General features: G+C 34.9%; 1 protein-coding gene across 1 annotated transcript in view; it reads left to right on the forward strand.

Annotated features, from left to right (window-relative positions):
- The window catches only part of LOC309813177 (uncharacterized protein), a gene marked incomplete at its 3' end in the record, with an annotated part of 262936 nt that overhangs the window by 186626 nt on the left and 54565 nt on the right, over window positions 1-21745 (forward strand). The window contains 1 exon segment of the mRNA XM_082637755.1: window positions 10524-10683. Coding sequence (XP_082493881.1) covers window positions 10524-10683 — 160 coding nt within the window.

Raw genomic sequence — 21745 nt, forward strand, 5'->3', positions numbered from 1 at the left:
TTTCATTTTTGTGCATCTTATAAATAATTCTGATGAACATCTTAAGCCTCAGGGTCTTGTCCCCATTTTTAATCATTCTTTGAATAGACTCCTAGAGACCCAGAATTTCTGGTTCAGAGAGTTTGATGTTTCCAAGACATTTGATAACTATTGTGAAATTATTTTCTAGAGAAGTTGTATAGAGTTATGCTTCCACAGCCGTGCATGAGGAAACTTAGCAAGTCGTGTTCACATCATGTGTGAACCTTTTATAATCTCATGGAAGAAATGAAATCTCATCCTTTTCTAAATGTGCATGCATCTTCTAGACACTAAATATTCTCAATATGCTTATCACCCATTTATATTTTCCTCTTGTGCGAATTGCCTTTTAAGTGTCCTTTTGCCTTTCTTTCTATAGATATTTAAATGTTTTTCTTACTGAGTTATATGAGTTTAATATATAATAACAGTATTAATGCTTGTGGATATTTTCTCCATTTGAAAATTATCTTTTAAATTAATTTTTTTATTTTGAAAAAATAGATATTTATAATTCATATACAGTAAAGTCTTTTGATCATTTTTATGACTTTAAATATCTCTTAATCAAAATAATCTTTGCTCATTCAGAAATTTTACAATTATTTGCTTCTATTTTTATTAAGTTGGACATTTTTTCATTAAATTCCTTATCATAAGCTATGTAGAATTCATTTGATGTGGATAATGTCAAGATCTAAATGAGACAACCTTTTATTTTTTATTTTTCTGGTCTGTTCTTTAAGCTTGTATTATTTTTAGATATTAACTGTTTTGCCATTTTATCTTACTGGTTTTTCTTTTAAGTAATTTTAATTCATCAGCTTATGTTTTGGGTGTGATAGACCTCCTCTTTTCCAGAGCTTCTTTTTTAAAATTTTCCTTTTTTTAAAATTTTTTATTTTTTTATTAGTTTCTGCTTTATAACAAAGTGAATCAGTTATACATATACATCTGTTCCCATATCTCCTCCCTCTTGCATCTCCCTCCCTCCCAAGCTCCCTATTCCACCCTCTAGGTGGTCACAAAGCACCGAGCTGATCTCCCTGTGCTATGCGGCTGCTTCCCACTAGCTATCTACCTTACGTTTGGTACTGTATATATGTCCATGCCTCTCTCTCACTTTGTCACAGCTTACCCTTCCCCCTCTCCATATCCTCAAGTCCATTCTCAAGTAGGTCTGTGTCTTTATTCCTGTTTTACCCCTAGGTTCTTCATGACTTTTTTTTTCTTAAATTCCATATATATGTGTTAGCATACGGTATTTGTCTTTCTCTTTCTGACTTACTTCACTCTGTATGACAGACTCTAGGTCTATCCACCTCATTACAAATAGCTCAGTTTCATTTCTTTTTATGGCTGAGTAATATTCCATTGTATATATGTGCCACATCTTCTTTATCCATTCATCGGATTATGGACACTTAGGTTGTTTCCATCTCTGGGCTATTGTAAATAGAGCTGCAAACAACCCAATCCAAAAATGGGCAGAAGACCTAAATAGACATTTCTCCAAAGAAGATATACAGACTGCCAACAAACCATGAAAGAATGCTCAACATCATTAATCATTAGAGAAATCCAAATCAAAACTACAATGAGATATCAAAAAATCTAGAAACAATAAACGCTAGAGAGGGTGTGGAGAAAAGGGAACACTCTTGCACTGCTGGTGGGAATGTGAATTGGTACAGCCACTATGGAGAACAGTATGGAGGTTCCTTAAAAAACTACAAATAGAACTACCATATGACCCAGCAATCCCATTACTGGGCATACACCCTGAGAAAACCATAATTCAAAAAGAGACATGTACCAAAAAAAAATTTTCCTTTTTACCAAACTTTTATAGATGGTCATCTACAGGCATTGGCATAAGAGAGAAACTCTAATGACCACCTATACCTCTCAGACTGTTTACTGCATATTTAGCTTTGCAGCGTTCTTCATAACTCTTCCAAGTAAAGCTTCTACTGATTTTATATGGATACTTTAACTCTAAATTCTTTTTTTTTTGCTAGACCGACGTTTTCAGCTGTAATAAATTCTTTATCTGAATAGTCCAAAAGATCTATAGGCTGCACACATATTTTCTGTAATATGCAGAGAATGAGAAACCACAATTTAAATGACAGATTTGTTAAAGCTTTTATATTCCTGGAAGGAGTACACAAATCTGAAAGACTGGTACTCGAGTTAATTAGTATTTGGGGTGCTGATGTCTTCTTGATCATTGTCTTAATAGTTCTGAATAGCCTTATAAGTTTTAGCTACTGTCATTTATTACTTAGGAAAGTTAATTTAGATTAAAATAACTTAAAGACAGATTTTGATGAGAATATTATGAGCGTATTCATTGTCTAGGGAATATGTATAAGATAATCAAAGATTTTCCACTTCTGAATCAATCTTCTTTACAATTTTCCTTACTGAAAGCAAAATATTATTTACCATGTAAAGGAAAAAGTTCTAAATATTGCTAAATAATTTTCATCCCTCTTAAGTTGTCACTGAGTTATGGGCACTCTATGCCCTGAGAGACAGAAATGGACTATGCACATTTTGGTATGCTTGTATAGGAATAGACCTCTTTAAAAGATTCGGATGCTACATTGTGTCAGCTCCAGTATACTGAAAGATTGTAACAAAAATGGCTCATTGCTTTGGGTCCAGATCAATTCACTGTTCACCCATTTGCCAAAAGCCCATCAGTATCCTCCCCCTGTTCCTCATAACCAAGCTCTCTGATGTGGGCCGTTGACTTCATGCTATATCCTGACTCCCCTTCCATCTTTTCTTCTGCAAGTAGAAGGGTCTATTTCTACTCCAACTATCCCCATCTATAGCTTCAAGAAGCTGGGTCAGAGATAAACAGAACATTCCTTGACATGATATTCTCTTATAAGAATAAAATAAAAGCTGGTCAATTAAGTCTAAATTGTTAATCAGTCATTTGGTGAACTGGGTTTTGGTAAATTAGCCTGCTTCTGTAACTCTAGGATAAAAGAAACTAAACTAATCTACTGGATCTCCTTTTATTTATTTACTTAAATCCAGAGCTTGTGGGAAATTGGGTATGTGAGTTCTGACCAATAGCAAGTAGGTGTTAAGACAGTATATGTACCTGAATGAGATGACAATGTGTAGATTATCTTGTTGGCACAGTCCAAATTCATGGTTTGGGCTTGTTTTAGGCCATGGGGACATGAAGTTTCCTTTTTCACTTCCATGTAAGTACTTGCACCTGATAGCATAATGTGTACAAGCCAATGTTATTCTCCACTTCTCTGCCTTAGCATTATATATAATCTCTAAAAATCTTCCTGAAGCATTTTCACTATACTTATCGCTAAAACACTTGAACAAACAAATTATCAAACAAAAAGAGCAACAATTTTGGTTTGCTGTCACAAGCCAATGAGGATTACATGTACATAAAATGGTATGTTAAACTCTAAACCATGTATTTTAAATGTTACATCAGTAGTCAACTCAAAATGAAAAAGAACTATAGAGGCAAAATAACTTGAAACTCTGGACTGAGGACTGAAGGCAAGATTGTTAACTCTAGAATTCACCAGTCTCCTCTCTGGACCCAGAAAAGTGGCTGGAATACAATGGACACACAACTAATATGTGTTCAATTAAATACATGAACAAATAAATGAATACAATATCTACGTGATGAAGATACACCTTCTCTTTCAGATAAAATGGGGCTCACAGGATGTATGTTCAAATGACACTAGCTCCCAAGTGTTTTTTATTTTGAACTCATCCAGAGTATAATGAAGACGTGTGAAAAGGTACACACATGGCTCTCATGTGTGTTAATCTGATTTATCCAAGTGATCAGGATAGGGTTTTAGTTTGAATTCTTTGGCAACAGCCAATTTTTTAAAAATACAGCACGGTGTGGAAGGAGAAATTTTTAAGGGTCATGATGATGCACATAGCAGGGGAAATGCAAAACATTTGGGCACTGTATGTGAGAAATCCAAAGGACCTTGGGAAGTGCTGACCACATCATAGGTGCAGAATGATCTCTAGCTCCAGTCTCACCAATACTCAATTTCACTATCCCAATCCCTATACTCCACCTCCCTATCTGAGTAGTCTTTTCTCTTTAATGATCTGATAAGTAGGTTAATATGTGGCATGCTTAGATGCTCGAAACAGCAGACGGGTTTCTGGTGATCTTGGACACGCTTGTGATGGAGCTATCATCCTGCAGCAGCACAAATGATAGAAGGTGTCTCAGCCTTAGGTCTGGGTTAAGTGCTTGGACAATACCTTTGTTAGGGATGTTGATCATGAGACCAGGATCTATTATCAGCCCCGTGCTTTCTCAGTGGCTAAGACCTCACAGATTAGTTTGCTTTGAGAAAACACTGCCATAAGTTCTTCTGGTTCACTTACTCTTTATAGTTTGGGTTTCCCTAGTAAACCCGATCCATCTACATAACCTAATTCCCTCAATGCAATATAAGACAGTATGAACTCGTAGAGCTGATCCTTGTGGTCATGAGAAAGAATAGAATCCTAACCCTAATAAATATATTATTGGCTCTCATAATAATTTCAGAATCTCCAAGTATAGGTTCAGAAAACTTCCATCACATGCCATACAGATCAGCAAAATGGAGATTACAAAGAAAAGTTTTAATGTTTTCCTTTTAGTTACTGAATAGTAATTTTTGTCGTGTCCTGAGCACTTACTGTATACGTCAACCCTGGTTTGAATACAGTATATAGATTACCTCACTTAAACCTCAGACTGATTCTGTGATTCAGGACCAGTTACTGTCATCTCCTTTCATATGAAGAAACCAAGCCTTCATGACTAAGTAATTTGCCTAAGGTTGCAACTCCTATTTTTATGCAGTCTTTGCAACTCCCAAAACTGCAATATTACTTCTATGTCATATTTCTTAATTTTTTTAACAATAAGATTACTTAAAATTCACATCTGTGGTTAATTTTTGCCTAATGAATGGCTGTGATGTAGTGGTTCAATATCTGGCTTGAATCTTGGCTCTGTTACTTACTAGCTGTGTGTCCTTTGGCAATAATTTAACCTCTCTGACTCTCTTTCATTTATCTTTAAAATGTGAGCAGTAAAATCAAACTTAAACCTTGCTCTGCTCCTTTGGAACAAGTTAATTGATTTAAATTGTATATTTCTAACAGATTTGTAATTTAGGCAGCTACGTTTAGTTCTAAAATTTAGCTCTTTCAAGATACATATGAATTTAATTAAGCAATTTAGAACTTTCTATTAACTTTGACAACTCCACATATATATGTCAATGGGACTTCCAAATCGACATTCTGAAAAGAAACTCGTCTTCTGCTCCAGATCACCTCTTCACGTAAGGTTCCCTTTCTCAGTAAATGCTGAGATCACCTATCCAGTTCTGAAGACAGAAATAAGGCAGGAAGGAAAGAAGGAAGGAAGGAAGGAAGGAAGGGGTTTCCTACATCAGTAAATGCAAGAGCACCCATCCAGTTCTGAAACAAACAAACAAACAAACAAACAAACAAACCTGGGAGGTTTCCTCAAATACTTTCTCTCACCCTCCATACAAACCTTCTCCAGGTTCTGGTGGTTCCTTAGCTCTTGAACTAGTTCATCTCATTCTATCCATAGGGTCCTTTCCCTGTCCAATATGCCCTAATCTCTCCCATGACTTACTGTAACATCAGCCTTCAACTAGTCTTCTTATATTCCCTCTTGTCCCTTTTAATCTATTCTCACTGTAACCAGAATCATTTTTAATTAAAAAAAATCTCTTCTTGCTTTAATGGCTCCTATTACTCTTACAAATATGAGGTCTCTTGATTGGGACCATGCCTTCCCCACATTGTACAACCTTAATACTCTATGACCTCCCCATCACTCTGTGACCTCCCCATCACTCTGTGATCTCCCCCTCACTCTGTCATGAGGGCTCCTTTCCACCTCCTTCCAGGAATCTTCCCCTATCCCTTCCCCTACTGGTCGCACTTACCAAGTACTTGGCATTTGATAGGCACATGTGAATATTTTCTGACCAAGTAAGTACATGAATGAGGAATGAATGAGGAGGATGATTGGCCCCTTACAAACATGAGACTACACATACATTGAAGGATATACACTTCATAACTAGAAACCTGTGACAGGACTGTCTCTGGAAATGGTGGTGGAGGGATGGGGGTGGTTCTTCACTATTTCCCATTGCATGCACATTTTTATTTTCTGTGTTTCTTTTTCCTTTTACTAAAATTACTTTTCCTTCTTTATTTTCTTTCTCTTCTTTATGGCTTCCTTGTATTTCCCTTTTTCTCCATTTAGTAGAAGTTCATACCAAAGCCATTTGGATTTTAATTACTATTAAACAGAATGGTGACTGCTCAAGTATTTCTAGAAAGCCAACCAAAGCTTTCTCCATACATATAAGCACTTCAGTGTCACACCTCATCTAAAGTGTTCAACAATTCTGCTAAAGAATATTTGTATTTTAGGAAAAAAATTTAAATATTAAAAAAATGAATGAATGAATTTTAACAAGCATATGCTTGTCACTCTATAAGAAGCTTGACTGTTTACATGCTGTCTATTCAGAGCTGTACCTGCCACAGTCTAATGTATTTACACCAGCAGGTAAGTAGTTTTCAAACTTAAATCATAAGCACATTGACTACAATATGTATAAAGCCATACTGCTGAAATCTTTTGTAACTTTTGGAGTTAGAAATAAGCAATCATATTTGATTCTTCTTCATTTTTATATATTTTTTAAATTTAGAGCTATTTTAAGTTATAGCTCCCATCCTTTTCATGATCCCTAAAATACTATATTAGCTAAATGTTCACACTTGTCCTTTTTAGCTTGAAAAGAAATGTCACATGCTAGGTTTCTGTAAATGACCCACATTCAGATGTGAACCAAACATAATAGCTTCTGCCATTCACCAAGCAGTGAATTGCTTCAAATGTAGGACACAGGGCAGAGGACTTTGTAAATTACTTTGTTTCATTGTCCATCACCAGAACCTGTGGCATAATATGTGACCTATTTCTATAAACAATAATGCCTAAGGCTTTACGAACAGGTGGAATGTAGTCTCTCTTTTAATTACATTTTGAAGAAATTTTAAAATGTAAAATTTTTAGACATATTGAATAGTTGCATTGTTAAAAGAAATTAAAATTTTCAACCATCACATGTAATGACATGTATTTCAGTAGAATATCATAAAATTTTAGCTTTTTATTAAAAACAAACCTACGCAAATTGCAAACGTAGTGCAATGACCTTGTGTATTCTCCTTTTAGATTCATTAATCAATAGAATTCTTTCTATGTTTGCTTTCCTCCTTTTCTCTCTTTCATCCAATATGATCCAATATCTTCAATTTTATTCAATTCAATCTCATATTTATACACACATACCCAAAATGGCAAAAGTATGAAAATACATGCGTGTATTTGTGTTATTTTTAACCTATTTGAAAAAAACTTTCCTAACTAAATATAATCATGGAAAGTTTAAATTTAACATTTTATTGAACAATTCTAATACTGTAAATACACAGAGAAAATAGTCTGTTGCTCTTTCTCATCAATTTCTACCAATGCCCTATTTATTTATGAAATTGGAACTGCTTTTACATTTTTTATCTTAATAGAAATTATTCTAACATTTAGCTGGAATCATTAACTTTCTCAAGAGAACCAAAAAAGTGAATATTTAATAGATGTTCACAAAATTTGATCAGTATGGACTGCATAAATATCCAAAAGGATAAAACAATTCACTTTTGGATAAATGTTATATTGCTTGACTGATTATATTATCAAATGAATTACAGAATTATCAACGTTCAATTTATTTCTAAATTTTGCATATACGACTATGACCATAGACTATTTTCTCCTTGTTCGTGTAAGCTGGCTCTATAGAGCTGAGAAATATGCTAAAAACTAATAGAGGTTGGTAAGTTGACTCATTCACAACCCATAATGAAGCTTTTCACTGGGAAATGCCACTCAAAATAGCAAAAAAAAAAAAAAATTAAAAATCAAAATCAAACATAATTGACCTTCATACAGCTTTCCATATTCCAATGTGCCATTTTGTTCTCTGTTAAAGCATTTGTTTGCCATCCTGTAGATCCTGGCTTGGATGTTTGTATAATTATTCTTTCACACAGAATGAAGGAGATGTAGAGAGGAGACAGACATTTCCTGGGCAAAAGGAGCAGAAGCTGTAGCAGAAACAGGACTGTGATTCCTAATTAATTCAAAGTTAATTGCATTGTTGATAATCCTGCACTTAAAATCTTCATATAGAAAATGTTTATGGCAGCAAATTGACAGTAATTTAACTACATTAAATCTTACCACCATTAAAAGAAAAAGATGAATGTTACATTAAACAAGCTTAAGAGAATGGTAAAGCCTAGTTCTTGTTTAACAAGACAACTAGCAAATCATTCAAATTGCTGACCTAGAATCTCCAAACCCAGTAAGAATAGTAGTTGCATTTCAAGATGGCACCAAGCCTTATGGACCATCAGAGATGCCGGTGGCAGTTTTGCTTTTTCAGTTGTTTCTCAGTATCCATGGAGGATTGGTTCCGGGTCCCCGGCAGATAAGATGCTCAAGTCCTGTAGTCAGCCTTCCAAATCCTGGGGTTCCACCTCCTAGGATTCAATGAACTGTAGAACTGCAGATTGTGTATTAAGTTTGTGATACATGATTGGCTGAACCTGTGGATGTGAAACCCAGACATAGGAAGGGTGACTATATTTATTGAAAAATATCCATGTGTAAGTGGATCTGAACAATTCAAATCCATGTTGTTCAAGGGTCATCAGTACTTAGAATCATCTGTAGATTATGTATAATGCCTAATACAATGTAAATGCTATGTAAATAGTTACCTGTGTACAGCAAATTCAAGTTTTGCTTTTAGGAACTTTATGGAATTCTTTTTCAAAATTTTTTCAATCCCTGATTTGTTGAATCTGTAGGTATAGAACCTGAGGATACAGAAGGCTGACTGTATTTCCACTATGTGATGATGAAAAATAGTTGAGGGGAAAAAGACACATGCATCTTAGTTGTCAAGAAAGGTCAAAAAAATCTATTTTAATATTTTGGAAAGGATCTAGTTAAATGAAGATATGTGTTGTGTCAGTTATTTTCACTGAAGAGTCAGATGATGGAATCAAATGAACTTGGGAGTTAACTCTGAGTTTAAATTCTCTCTCTGTTACTTATAAAGAGTAAGACTAACTTTTGATTTTAACATGTAAATATGTAAATGACAGGATTAAGGTAAAGCTAGGTAACACAGTGAATGTGAAATTAACTACCATTATAATAGGAAAGCAATACATTTAAATTTTATTATCTAGCCCATTTAAAGCAAAAGATAATTATCCCGATCATTGAAAGAAAATACTTAAAATTCTCCACACCGAGTAGAAAGACATTTCCATGGGATCCTTAATTATCTTGATAATCCGATTTATATTTTGGGCATCTTGTAAAAACTTACTTCTCAAATGGGTAGTTTATTGACACTGTGATGCATTAAGGTTCTTGATCTGGTCTACAGACCGTTAGTGGCACAATTCTATCTTTTTTAAACTGGTTCCAGGCAAACATGGTCAGCCAAGTGTCCACTAAATCATAGGATAAATATGATATTTCCCCAGAGTTTTAATTTTACTTAAACTTTTACAAAAAACAAGCATTATATTAAAACAAATATACTGATAGATTAAGGATAGAATATACATTTTCTCTTCTCTGAACTTAGAGGTAATTTATGGGAAAGTTTTATAAGCATTGGCTTAATTAATGTTTATAATACTCATCTAAATGTTACTAATGAAGTATTAATATTTTTAGTAAGATACTTTGCTGTCACTTTATCAGTATCACAAGAAAAGCAGTGCTTTTCTAAATGAATATTTAGAGTTGTTTTAAAAAATGGGAAAAGACTAAATGAGTGGTACATCAGGTTAGATGCTTCACCAGATTTGTCCATTTATTACTCACGTTGTAAAGCAACCAACCAAGCAAAACCTCTGTGCTGACTGAGCTTGTGGCATGACACTAAAACCAACTTGCTGAGGAAATATAAATCCAAACTCAAATTTCCTTTGACAAATCCCTTACATTTGAACTAATTTTGACACTCATATACAAAGTAATGGCTAAATATTTCTCATTTTTCTACAGTCTATAACTTAGAATCAGACATAGTAGGCTTCTAGGAGATAGCTGTAAAAATCCCAAATTGTTGTTGTTGGGTTATGATATCTAGCAGAGAAAATCATTAAATCATTTCTGGAATCTTAGTCAAATAGTTTCTGAAAAATAAAGGGGACTAGTGAATTAAATACATAGAAATTTATAAAAGAGACAAAGTGTTTAGTATTTTTGGAAAAAAGCAAACAATACTTGGGGAAAAAACCCAGATAACAAATGATTTTGCTTTTAGATTGCACAATGATTCCTGGATATTAGATGCATTTCAGCACATCCACAGTGAAGAAACCAAGTTTTTTATACCATATGATTTGGAGATTTCCAATCAGGAACTAAGCTATATAGTAAAGAGATCTGAGCAATGGAGAGGACTCAATGGTAAGAGAAGGAAGGTGAGTTGGTTTGAAGTAGATTTGTGTTTTGACTGCACGAAAGAAGCTCATTCCTTTAGCATATCAGCCAGCTGTTAAATTATCTCACATTGTTTTTGAAGCCATTTACTATTGTATTTGATCACCACCGCTGTACAAATCTTGCCGCTCAATTGTATGTTGATTTTTTTATTAGTCTAAATGAGGAGACATGACCAGATGGTACTAATAATTCAGCATTCTTATCTTCTTAAAAAATATTTCCTGATACCTGGCATATATATACATACATATATATATATATATATATATATATATATATATATATATATATATATGGCAAAATTACACAACGGTTATGAAGAACATAAAAGAATGAGTTTTCACACACGACAAGATTTTCAGCCTTAAAGTGACTTTGAGTGAACAGGAGGAAAGGGATATTATTTCTGCCTTTCTCCTTTGATGCTTTTGTTAGTCAGTCCCCTAGACTAATTTCCATCTTTCAGGAGAAATCTCCTTTGCCTTTTTCATTGGCTTCACCAGCCTCTTATGTGTTAGCATCTCCCAGGGTTCTGTACTTGGTTTATTCCTTGTCTCACTCTCCATAGGCCTTTGATAAACCTCCTTTCAAACTGTGTCTTCCATCCGGCTGAAGATGATCAAATACGTGTCTCCAGAATACACCTCCTTTCTGAGTCCCCCCAAAATACAATCCAGCAGCCTACTTGATATCTCCAGATGAATGTCCCAAATTTACCTAAAACCTAGTATGGTCCAAACAAAATTGACTTAGTTAATTAATTAATGCATACATTTTACCTGTGCCATTTACACTTCCATAATCTCTGTGCTTGGCATTTTCATGTACTCTGAATCACAAAGATCTAAAACTCAGAGTTTTTCTAGACTTTTCTTTGTCTTCCTTAATATCTCCTCTTCTCTATTCCATTTGCTACTACCTATGTCTAGGACCTCAATACCCACATTCTGAATGACAGCCATACTTTGCCAATGGCTTTCTCTGCCTTCAATCTCATGCTACAGTTGCCACATTGTTGCACTGTCCATGAATTCATTCTCCTCTCTTGTCAAAATAGTATTTTTAAAATGCAAGTCTGACCCTGCAGTCCCCTGTCATAAAACTTTCAATAACTTCATACTATTGTGTGTTTGCCGTCTGATCTGATTCTTTTCTACCTCTCCAGTGACATCTCCTGCATGCTCATCTCTCTCATCCTTTCTCAACATTCCTCTTACCAAATGCTTCTTAGCAAAATAAGAGGAAGCCATATAAAATATGGATAATTTGCTAAATATGTCATACTATTTCACATTACCGTACATTTCTCTCTGTTTAGAAGGACAGCTTCACAACTCCTCACGTACCACCAGGCAAAAGAACTATTCTCCTGGGCTCAGTTTGAGTGTTTTTTCAGTGGAACTGCCAGAGAAAACCATCTCCTTTTTGCTAACTGCCTGTTTTACTTGACCTTTCCAGCATCTAACACACAATCTAGGGATTAACTCCCCGTGTGTCCCTCTTCCTCTTTAGACGAAGATCTTCTTGTGTAATAAACCAATAGTTTCTCCATCTTTGTGTCCTCAATCCCTAACAGGGTCTGCAGAATATAGAACATTTTTATTGTCTATTTTTTCAATACATAAAATAATGTGTGCATGAACCATTGAATTATTAAACATATTTAGTCTGCCCGTATAATAGACATAAAATCTACCTCATCCTGTTCTCTACTTGATAGAAACCTAAACATTAGGTTTTAAAAAAATTTCACATGGGTTTACTAACAATATACTCAATATGTCTTGAATTCTGTTAATTTAATCATTAGTTTAAAATTACAGCAGACATTTTCAAGACCACTGTCCTTGACTTGAAGTAAAACAATTTTTACTTTACCTTATATTCATTTTGGTTTCTTCTTCAAAAATCCTTGACTAACAGCATACTTTTTAAAAGGCCAAAGTGGTTGAAATGATCCTAAAAATCAAGCAAAAAGTATTTTCTCTCTAGGATAATTTTGAAGTGCCTGTTCATTTTATTTTGTCATTAATTTTCACAACATGGAAGTTTAGAAATTTGGAAGGCCAGCAAAGTTAAGTACCAAAATGTTTTGAGTTTAACAAGAGAATACAGAGAAAAATAGAGAATTATTTTTATTTTAGCTAGAGAAGACAGAGAATGAGAGATGGGGGAGAATGGGAAGAACAGGAGGAAAGAGAGGAGAAGTGGGAGGGAGGGAGAAATCAACTAGTGCTTAAGTGCTAGAAGGAAAATTAAAGGAGATTGTGAAATTCCTTAATTCTTTAAAATTAATGTTTATTCTCTTCTTTGTAAAATGGCTTAGCTGACACGTGATGGACAAGAGTAGAACTCAGGAAGAGAGTGTCACTTGAGCTTCTAGTCCATCATGCTGACTGTGTGTACACATTCAAATGGATCAGAGAAAAGACAATTTGATTAAATGTAACCAAAGTAAACGATTTAATCAAAGGCATTTGTGTCTTAAGTAAAATATTTTGGCTTAGATTCTGTTGAGCCATTAACAGAAGTTAATACATCTGGATGAATTGCTGCTGTTCCTTTCATAGCACAGACTCAGCATCCATCAGTGATGAGACTCATAGAGATGTTTATGCAAATCATTTGAAAAATCTGTAGAACACCTGTTATTTCTTGCTGTTGGGGTGATGTTTGTTAAGCACACAGAAATATTCTCAAAGTTAAATGATAGACATATATATTTTATTTGTTTGTCACATCTCTTCATGACCTGGTGTTTATACTATGAAGCCTTTCTCTTCTTTATGATTAATTTTTGTATGTTATTCTTCTTAACTTGTTTTATGTTTGCTTGTCTAGTTTATTTCAATAGGGAGGCAAGGTAGCACTGTTGAATAATTGATGTACTGATTTCAAGATATTATACCAGTTTAATTGAGAGCAATCATCTATAATCTAAAATGCTAAATTAAGAGTGGAGTGGACATTTTAATATAAAAGTATTTCAAGTAAGTAGTCTAGAATTCTTGTGCTTTAAAAATTTGATCTAAGGGGTGGGATAGGGAGGGTGGGAGGGAGACGCAAAAGGGAGGGGATATGGAAACATATGTATATGTATAACTGATTAAATTTGTTATAAGGCAAAAAATTAAAAAAAAAAAAAGCAAAAAAAAATTTGATCTAGATCTTTGCCATAGTGCTAGCTGTTAAGCACATGCTTCTCATTTTTATGCTCTGGATTAAAAATTGCTACATAAATGGACACTTTATAATATGCTTAATTTCATTTTATTAAATTGATAAATGCAAAAGTACAGAATACATTTAGAGTATGATGAGAATTTAGGATTATTGCATTTTGTAATTTTTATATTGTTCATACATACAATTTATCATTTGTGCAAAGACAGCCAGATGATAATTCCAAAGTATTTTAGCCATTTTTTTGAGAAGGAAAGGTCACTTTCAGTAGTCAGAAAAGACATCATTCTATTAAACTAATTTGCCTACATGCAAATTTTGTCATTTTTACCTCATTAACTATTTATCATGGAGTAAAAAAATATATATTCATGAAGAGGCAGCTCACAGCCTGATGGAGCTGGAACTAATATTTTGCGACTCTAATGATTTTTTTGCATCCTTAATTAGATAGCATAAGGTTGATATGATTAGGTCAGGATGTAGTGTTTTTCATTAAAATACATTTTAGAAGCTGTATTCATAATCTGCCCTTGCAATTAAATAATGAGCCTATGAATTTAATATTATCGACCCAATTATTATCCCATGCAAACATATACCTTTAATAAATTTGTGCTGTAGCACCTTCATTAGCAACAGAAGAAATGATATTTCTAGGTACATAGATTGAATGGATATGCTTCAACTTATATAACGGTTTTAACCATATCGGGAAGCAAAGCTTCAGTACTTAGGCACTTAATTCCAAAACGTGCCTTACTATTTGTTGAAGACTAATTTACATTGTAATTATTTTCTTAAAGAAACTATCACTTTAGAATGGGCTATCAAAACTCATAGAAGTAGCAGGATGCTAGGCAGAGTTGGAGAGTTAGGACAGTTGTGTATTGTGGGACAATGGAGTGTAAATTTAGAGATCCGATCAAGCAGTGTAACTGGAAAACACAACAACTAAAAAGTCTGTTTCTCGAGAGTCTGTATTATCTGAGAACTACCATATGCAATTAATGAAGATGAATATTTTTGTTGTGTGTTAGAATAGTTTTTATTAAGGGATGGCTGCACAGTGGAAATAGGTACAATACTCTGAGAAGGAGCTGCCCACCTCTTATCATGAATGTGTACATACAGTGAAGCACACACACATAGAAACACACCTTGTTCTCTTATCCTTGCTATTTATCCACTACTTTTGTGTACTTGGGTAGGGAATGCAACAATTGAGTTCTTTAGTTCATTCTTGATGAAATTCTGTTATGAAGGTTCTATACAATTTATAATTTTTAATAAAAAGAGATGATTAAGAAAACCTGAACCTACATTTACTGATGAATTACTAAGGAGGTAAAACTAACCATTGTTATTGACACAGAAAATTGCGGGTATTGTGTTGTGGTATGACTGCCACGTTTTCCTGGAAGTATTACTCATCTCTACTTGGGGAATACAGCCAGGGAGTGAGGTGAAAGCTTTGACGTGGGTCATAAATTGCAAGGTGGCAGCAAACAGAAAAAATGGAAGCATGTTGATGGGGGCTTGAGGTGGAGACACTTGATAGATTTTTCCATGCAAAAGTCTGTATTCAGAGTCTGTCTTTGCAATGAAATAATGAGCCTATGAACTGAATATTATCGACCCAATTATCATCTCTAAGAAAAAGGAGAGAGTGAGTCGAGGTATAGTGATAGGAAATACCAAGAAAGTCTGAAAACTGAAAGCAATTTGTTTTGGCTGGAACGAAGGATGGAAAGGAGAGAGATCAGCCTAGAGGTAGGCTGGAAACTAGGAAAGTGCACACTAGTCAGGACTACATATTTATCACAGGCAGTGGGAAGCCATGGAAAGTTTTCATAAAAAGAAGTAACTCATTCGGTTAAGACTTTGAGTTGCCTTTGCATTGACTTTTATAAATTGCTTATTTTAAAGCTGTAACTAATACTTTTGCTTCTTGGAAAGTAAATAGCTTAATGCACTCTGTCTAATACATGCTTCAGTTTTCTATCATTAAGAGCTGTTTATTCATGAAAGGTCCAAATGATCCATGGCATTCTCTAACTATCCAATCAAATCCCACAGTCATTTATGGATTGTGTTTATGTGTCATCACATGTTCATCATCCTGTCCTGCAGCTGAGGGACAGGTCCAAGGCTTTGAGCATTTTACAAGCTTGGTGGGGACTTGAAAGTAGGTGAGGATAAACATGTCAGAGTGGTGGCTACTAAACAAAGAAGACGTGAATCTTGTTGGTTCAAAGCACAAACAGGCTGCTCTGAGTCTAGGAGGTAGGAAGCAGGGTCTAACTCAACTAGAGCTGAAGATCATCTTCAGTCCTAACAGCAGGAGAACAAATGGTGGGCCCTGAAATCATCTACATGTAACACTTCTGGTCCCTGACTGTGATCTCAGTGGACTTTTACACTTACAGCCTTCACCCGTGGAGGTCCCCCCCTTTCCAACCGTCTGAAAGGCACCGAATTGTGTCCACTAGTAAGAAATAAGAATCTTAGGCTCCAGAACAGAATGCTTAGTGAAAGAGACATGCAGTAATGCAGAATGGTAAATGAACTGTTCTTTGTTGGGAAGGTAGTGGACTAGGTGCTAAAAACATTGCTGCATTCAAGAAGAACATTTCTTTTTTTCCAGTAAAGAATGTCTCTTAGGGACTTGAGTGAATACAGCTTACAGTTATGCCTAAATTATCTTAAATAAAGAGGTTTCTGCTCAGTAATAAAATATCTATTCTGAACTCCATATCCAAGGTTATTTTCTTCTTGCATTGAACAAATTCCCAATTCTAAAGAAGCATGAAGACAGTTATCTTTTAAAGGTTTTTCTATAAATGTAGACTGTAATTAGAACTAGCCACAGCATATAAATTCCAATTCTTGTGCAATAAAAAGATTGATATTGATCTAATTGGAAAATATAAATCTTAGCTACAGTTTAATATATATATATATATAATAGGATAATTTTAAAAAGGTACATGACAACAGACATTTTGGCTTTGTTTTTTAAATCATGGTAAGCAAGGAGCAGAGGAAATTTTTCTGTGTTGTTGTGATGGTTTGGGTTAATTAATACACTTTTCTCCCTTCATCTTTTTTTATCTCTGAACTTCTGGGATGTCTGTTTATAACTTACCCAATATGTTGTTAAACTTTTGAAAGATCATTCAGGCATGGAGAGATTGATCTCTTCTATGAAGTGAAAACGATAGATAACGACTAAAGAAAGTAATAACTCGGAGCTTTCTGAAGATACCTGAAACGTTTGTGCTTTAAGATTGACAAAGACTTATTTACATTTTGCTAAGTACTTTCCCCCTTGATTCTAAAATCACTTCTATTTGGAGTGAAGTGTAATCCATATGTTTTTGATTCATTAACACTTAATTTGTTAGCCTCCCTTTACTGGAGCGCTATATAGCAGCTTTTTCATCTTTTTTATAAGCTTATTTTCTTCAGACACAGGAAATCAAGTTTTTCTAAGAGTAAACAAACTTAAACTCAAAGAGACATGAGAGAGTTTTGTTTGTAACAAAGCACCTATTAGCTTTGAACTACTTCTGTACTCAGTACGCACATTTCTTCTTTAGCAATCCCTAAGAATTCAATACATTTGTAATTAACCAGGACACAATACACAGCTTTCTGTTTTATTATTTACTGAAATTTTCGACTATCTTACTTTAATTTCTCTTCATGATAAAACAGCCAACTACTAACATATTAATGAAGAAGTCATTAGTGATAGTTATTTAATTGCCATATTATTATTTATTCTTATTAATAATGCAGGAGCTACTTATCTTTTAATAATTATGTGGTGTGAAATTAAATTTCATGTAAGGCATTAAACAATGTCTTTTTCTTTTTTCATTGGAAGTATAATGTTCTTTACCAGGAAAAATGAAAGTCAAACACTTTTTCGCATCTTAGTGCTTTTTGAGAAACACAAGTTTTCCAACATTACTTGCATTAGTATAGGTTTTAATGAGACTAAAATACAACTCTATCGAAATACAATCTTGGCTATTCCTCTTTGTTCCTTTTACTTATTTAGTTTCTATAAGGTGTTCTTTGGACTTTTAATAGTCACAAAGCTTGGATAAATTAATATTGCAAAAGTGTCACCATAGCATTACTACTTGTTCAGAGAAATCATTTGTTTGACTCTGAACACTTGCATTTTGGAAGGTCAAAGAGAATTTTAAAAATAATTCTTAGAATTTAAGTAATATTTTTTAGGAATGAAGGGAGCAAATAAATAGCTATTACTGTGGCTCAGTCTCTCATGTCAAGTAATTTATATGTTGGTTCATTTAATTCTCAAAGCAAACATAGGGGTTTGTCATTACTCTCATTTTGCAGATGGGAAGATTGAGGCTCAGAGAGATGAAGTAAATTTATTTATTTATCCATCCATTCATTTATTCACCACTTTTTTATTGATCATCTTTTTAGGAAGTACGTACTTTTCTTAGGTGCGAGTGAAAGTTAAGTTAAAAGAGTGTCTCTTCCCTTGTAGTCCAGTAAGGAAATAACTAAGTGAAAATATAATAACAATACATTAAGCTAGTGGAATAATAGAGCTATTTGCTGGATACTATTGTGGTACCTTCAACAAAGGTAGTATTAACCCATTTGAAAGGGCCATTGAAGATCTCACACTGTAGAAGATGATTGAGATGGGGATTTAAGATGAAGAGTAAGTAGTCCAAGGACAAATTGGCCACCAAAAGAAAGGATGCTCTAAGCAGGGGATAAAATGTTACGACATTTTGGAGCACAGAAAAGAGTTCAGCAGATACAGGTAATAGGGAGCACTAAGACTGGATAAATAGGAAAGAAAAGGACTCATACTGTAGCATCTCACTTCCCGTATCCATTCCAAAACCATCGTTCCCAGTATTTCAATATGAACTGGTGCAGAAATGACCCATGAAAGACTGTAAAGTGAAGTCAAAAGTTACAAAGATATACATAAAGTTTCCCAAGTGGTTAGATCTTCCTTTGATCTTCTTTGTGCTTTTATAAATTTCCTATTAATTTTCATAATGAATACATGTTTTTTCACAATTAGGAAAAAAAAGACCTATAAAGTGCTCTTTGAAAGGGAAAAATATCAGGCACAATTTAAAATCCTTTACAAGCCACAGTCTTGTACCATTTAGGAGCATCCATTATGCAGAAAGAATATGAAACAGAAAAAACCAGCAATTCATGTTACGCTCACGAGCAGGTATTTCAGTCATGACAATCTGTCTGCTGCATCATGGCCTTATGATCTATCTTCAGACTGGGAGGAAAGAAAATCCCAGACAGCATCAATGTTGTAAGAACATATAGGCCAACATGTTTACAGCGTGTCTCCTGGTCCATTCTGACTGATATCGTTCAAGATTTGGTGAAACGTGCACATTGCTTATTTTGGTGGCAGAGCCTGGTCACACTTTGTTTGTCCTGATGAGATTTGGTTGGTTGTTTCTCTTTGTCCACATTTCCTCCCTTCCAATTAGGAATGCAGTTTGGTTTCCATTGTCACCGCCAACAGCAGCAGTTGTGCTTTATGCCTTGATTGGGTTCTAAAATACAGCTAAGCTGTTGTGACTGTTCCTGCTGTATGTTTGGCAGCAACGAGAGTCGCAATGCGGGGCTCCAAGTGACTCACGCTGCCACTTACATTGAGTTTCTGGTTTTCAGGCTGGTCCCTTGGCTTCTTCTCAGGCAAGCTGTTGGAAAAGCGCTCATTGTCACTCTACAACCTGTCACCAGGTTGATCTATGACCCATTTATCTCTTTGCTAAAGAAACTTGCTTATTTTTAATTTCTTGCTATGAAAAGCATGTTTCTGGGTTGTTTTGTTTTTGTAAGTATTTCATGATTTATCAAATAAATAAATTCTGCCCTCTCCAAAGTTTGGATCCTTCTAGAATGCCTTCAAACCTTTGGTTTTTCACATTTTGCTGATATTCCTTTCCAGGCATCTTCTAATTATCTCTAGTCACATATAAAATCTTGAACAATAAGTTTATTTTTTTCTTTAGGATGAAATGAGATATGTCACTAAGTTTATTTTTAAACAAAGAATGCAATTTTTAACTAAACCCTCAGTTTTTTTTGAAATTTATATAATGCTTTAGATATTGCAAAGTCTGAAGGGAAGGACAAGAGAATCTAAGTACAGGAAACTAACTACCCTTGACCAAGAGACAGTTGGTTTCAAACTCTGAGGAGTCTACATGGGAAAACAGTCACAATCTAATCTGGGGTAGAGATACTGATACATGCCATATGTGCATTGGTTCAAATCAGACCAGTCCTTGGTATCATGTATTATCAAAGGAATTTTTAATATAAAAACCAAATTGTCCCTGTTGACAATTTCTTTTAATGTGTATACCCTTTTAAAATCTGTCCTTCTCATCTCTTAATTTCCATCTTATTCCTGTATACCCTAGAAATAAGCTAAAACACCTTTTAAAGGAATTCTTGGGGGGCTTCCCTGGTGGCGCAGTGGTTGAGAGTCCGCCTGCCGATGCAGGGGACACGGGTTCGTGCCCCGATCCCGGAGGATCCCACATGCCGCGGAGCGGCTGGGCCCGCGAGCCATGGCCGCGGAGCCTATGTGTCCGGAGCCTGTGCTCCGCAACGGGAGAGGCCACAGCAGTGAGAGGCCCGCGTACAGAAAAAAAAAAAAAAAAAAAAAAAAAAAAAGGAATTCTTGGGCATCCCTTAAAATATAGCTAAGAATTTCACAGTGGTCAGCAGACTGTAGTATGATAAACATAGAGTTAAGTAATGAAAGTCTTACTTCATTATTTTGAAAGATATTTTTTGCCTCTTTAAAGTGGGTAAAATAAACTTTAACACCTTTATTAAGATGCAGTTTACATACTTTTATGTCCACCCATTTAAAATGCCCAGATCAGTGGTCTTTATCATGTTTACAGAGTAACCTAATTTTAGAACATCTTCATCACCTCGAATACTATCATGGAAATGGAAACATGAATTTAAAAGTAACACTCATAAAACTTGAGATTACTGGGAATTTTTTTTTCTTTTTAGATTCCAGTTTAAGGAACAAAATTCCAGGTACTTAAGGTATACAGGGCAGATCTGGGTTGGCTCTAGAGGGTTCAACCTAATATAACCCTCTCAATACCTGGATATTTGCTTTTCCTCAAATATACACTTAATGTTTCTAACTCTAGGCCTTTGCAGTTGTGTTTCTTTCATGGAGTCCCCTTCCCCACGATCTTGTCCATTCAAAATCCTCTGCATTTCAAGGTCAGGCTGGATACAAGCTCCAATATGATACTTTCTGGGATCTGCCTGACCAATCCATCAGAAACCAACTTCTCCATCTGCATGTGTTCAGACAATGAAGACCTTTATATTGATTGTATTCTGATCATATTTTATGTTTTTCACTGAGTGTCATTTCTTTTCTTACTACTCAAAAGCTCCTCAAGTTGTCCTGTTTCTTCAGGATATCTGCTTCCCCCCCCCCAAACCTAGGATAGGAACTCTCACACAGTAAACATTCAAGTAATGTTGACTTGAGCTGAAGGTGCCTGCGCGGAGGCTTGCTTCCTCATGAGGACACCATCTCTGGGTCTTCTCTGTTTGGCTGGATGCCAAGGATTGATAAGCAGGAAAGAATCACCTCTCCTGCCAACTCCCATGAGTCCTCAGGTAGATTCCATGGAGACAAAAATATACATTGCTGCTCCCTCACCTCTTTCAAGAAATCAGATTACTATGTAGGACATTTGGATAGTCAGAATTTATGACTCTGTATGTATGTACACATAGTCTATATTCTCTCTTTCTTTTAAACATGAA

The sequence above is a fragment of the Mesoplodon mirus genome (assembly GCF_964341445.2).
Source record: "Mesoplodon mirus genome assembly, chromosome: 12".
NCBI lineage: Eukaryota > Metazoa > Chordata > Mammalia > Artiodactyla > Ziphiidae > Mesoplodon > Mesoplodon mirus.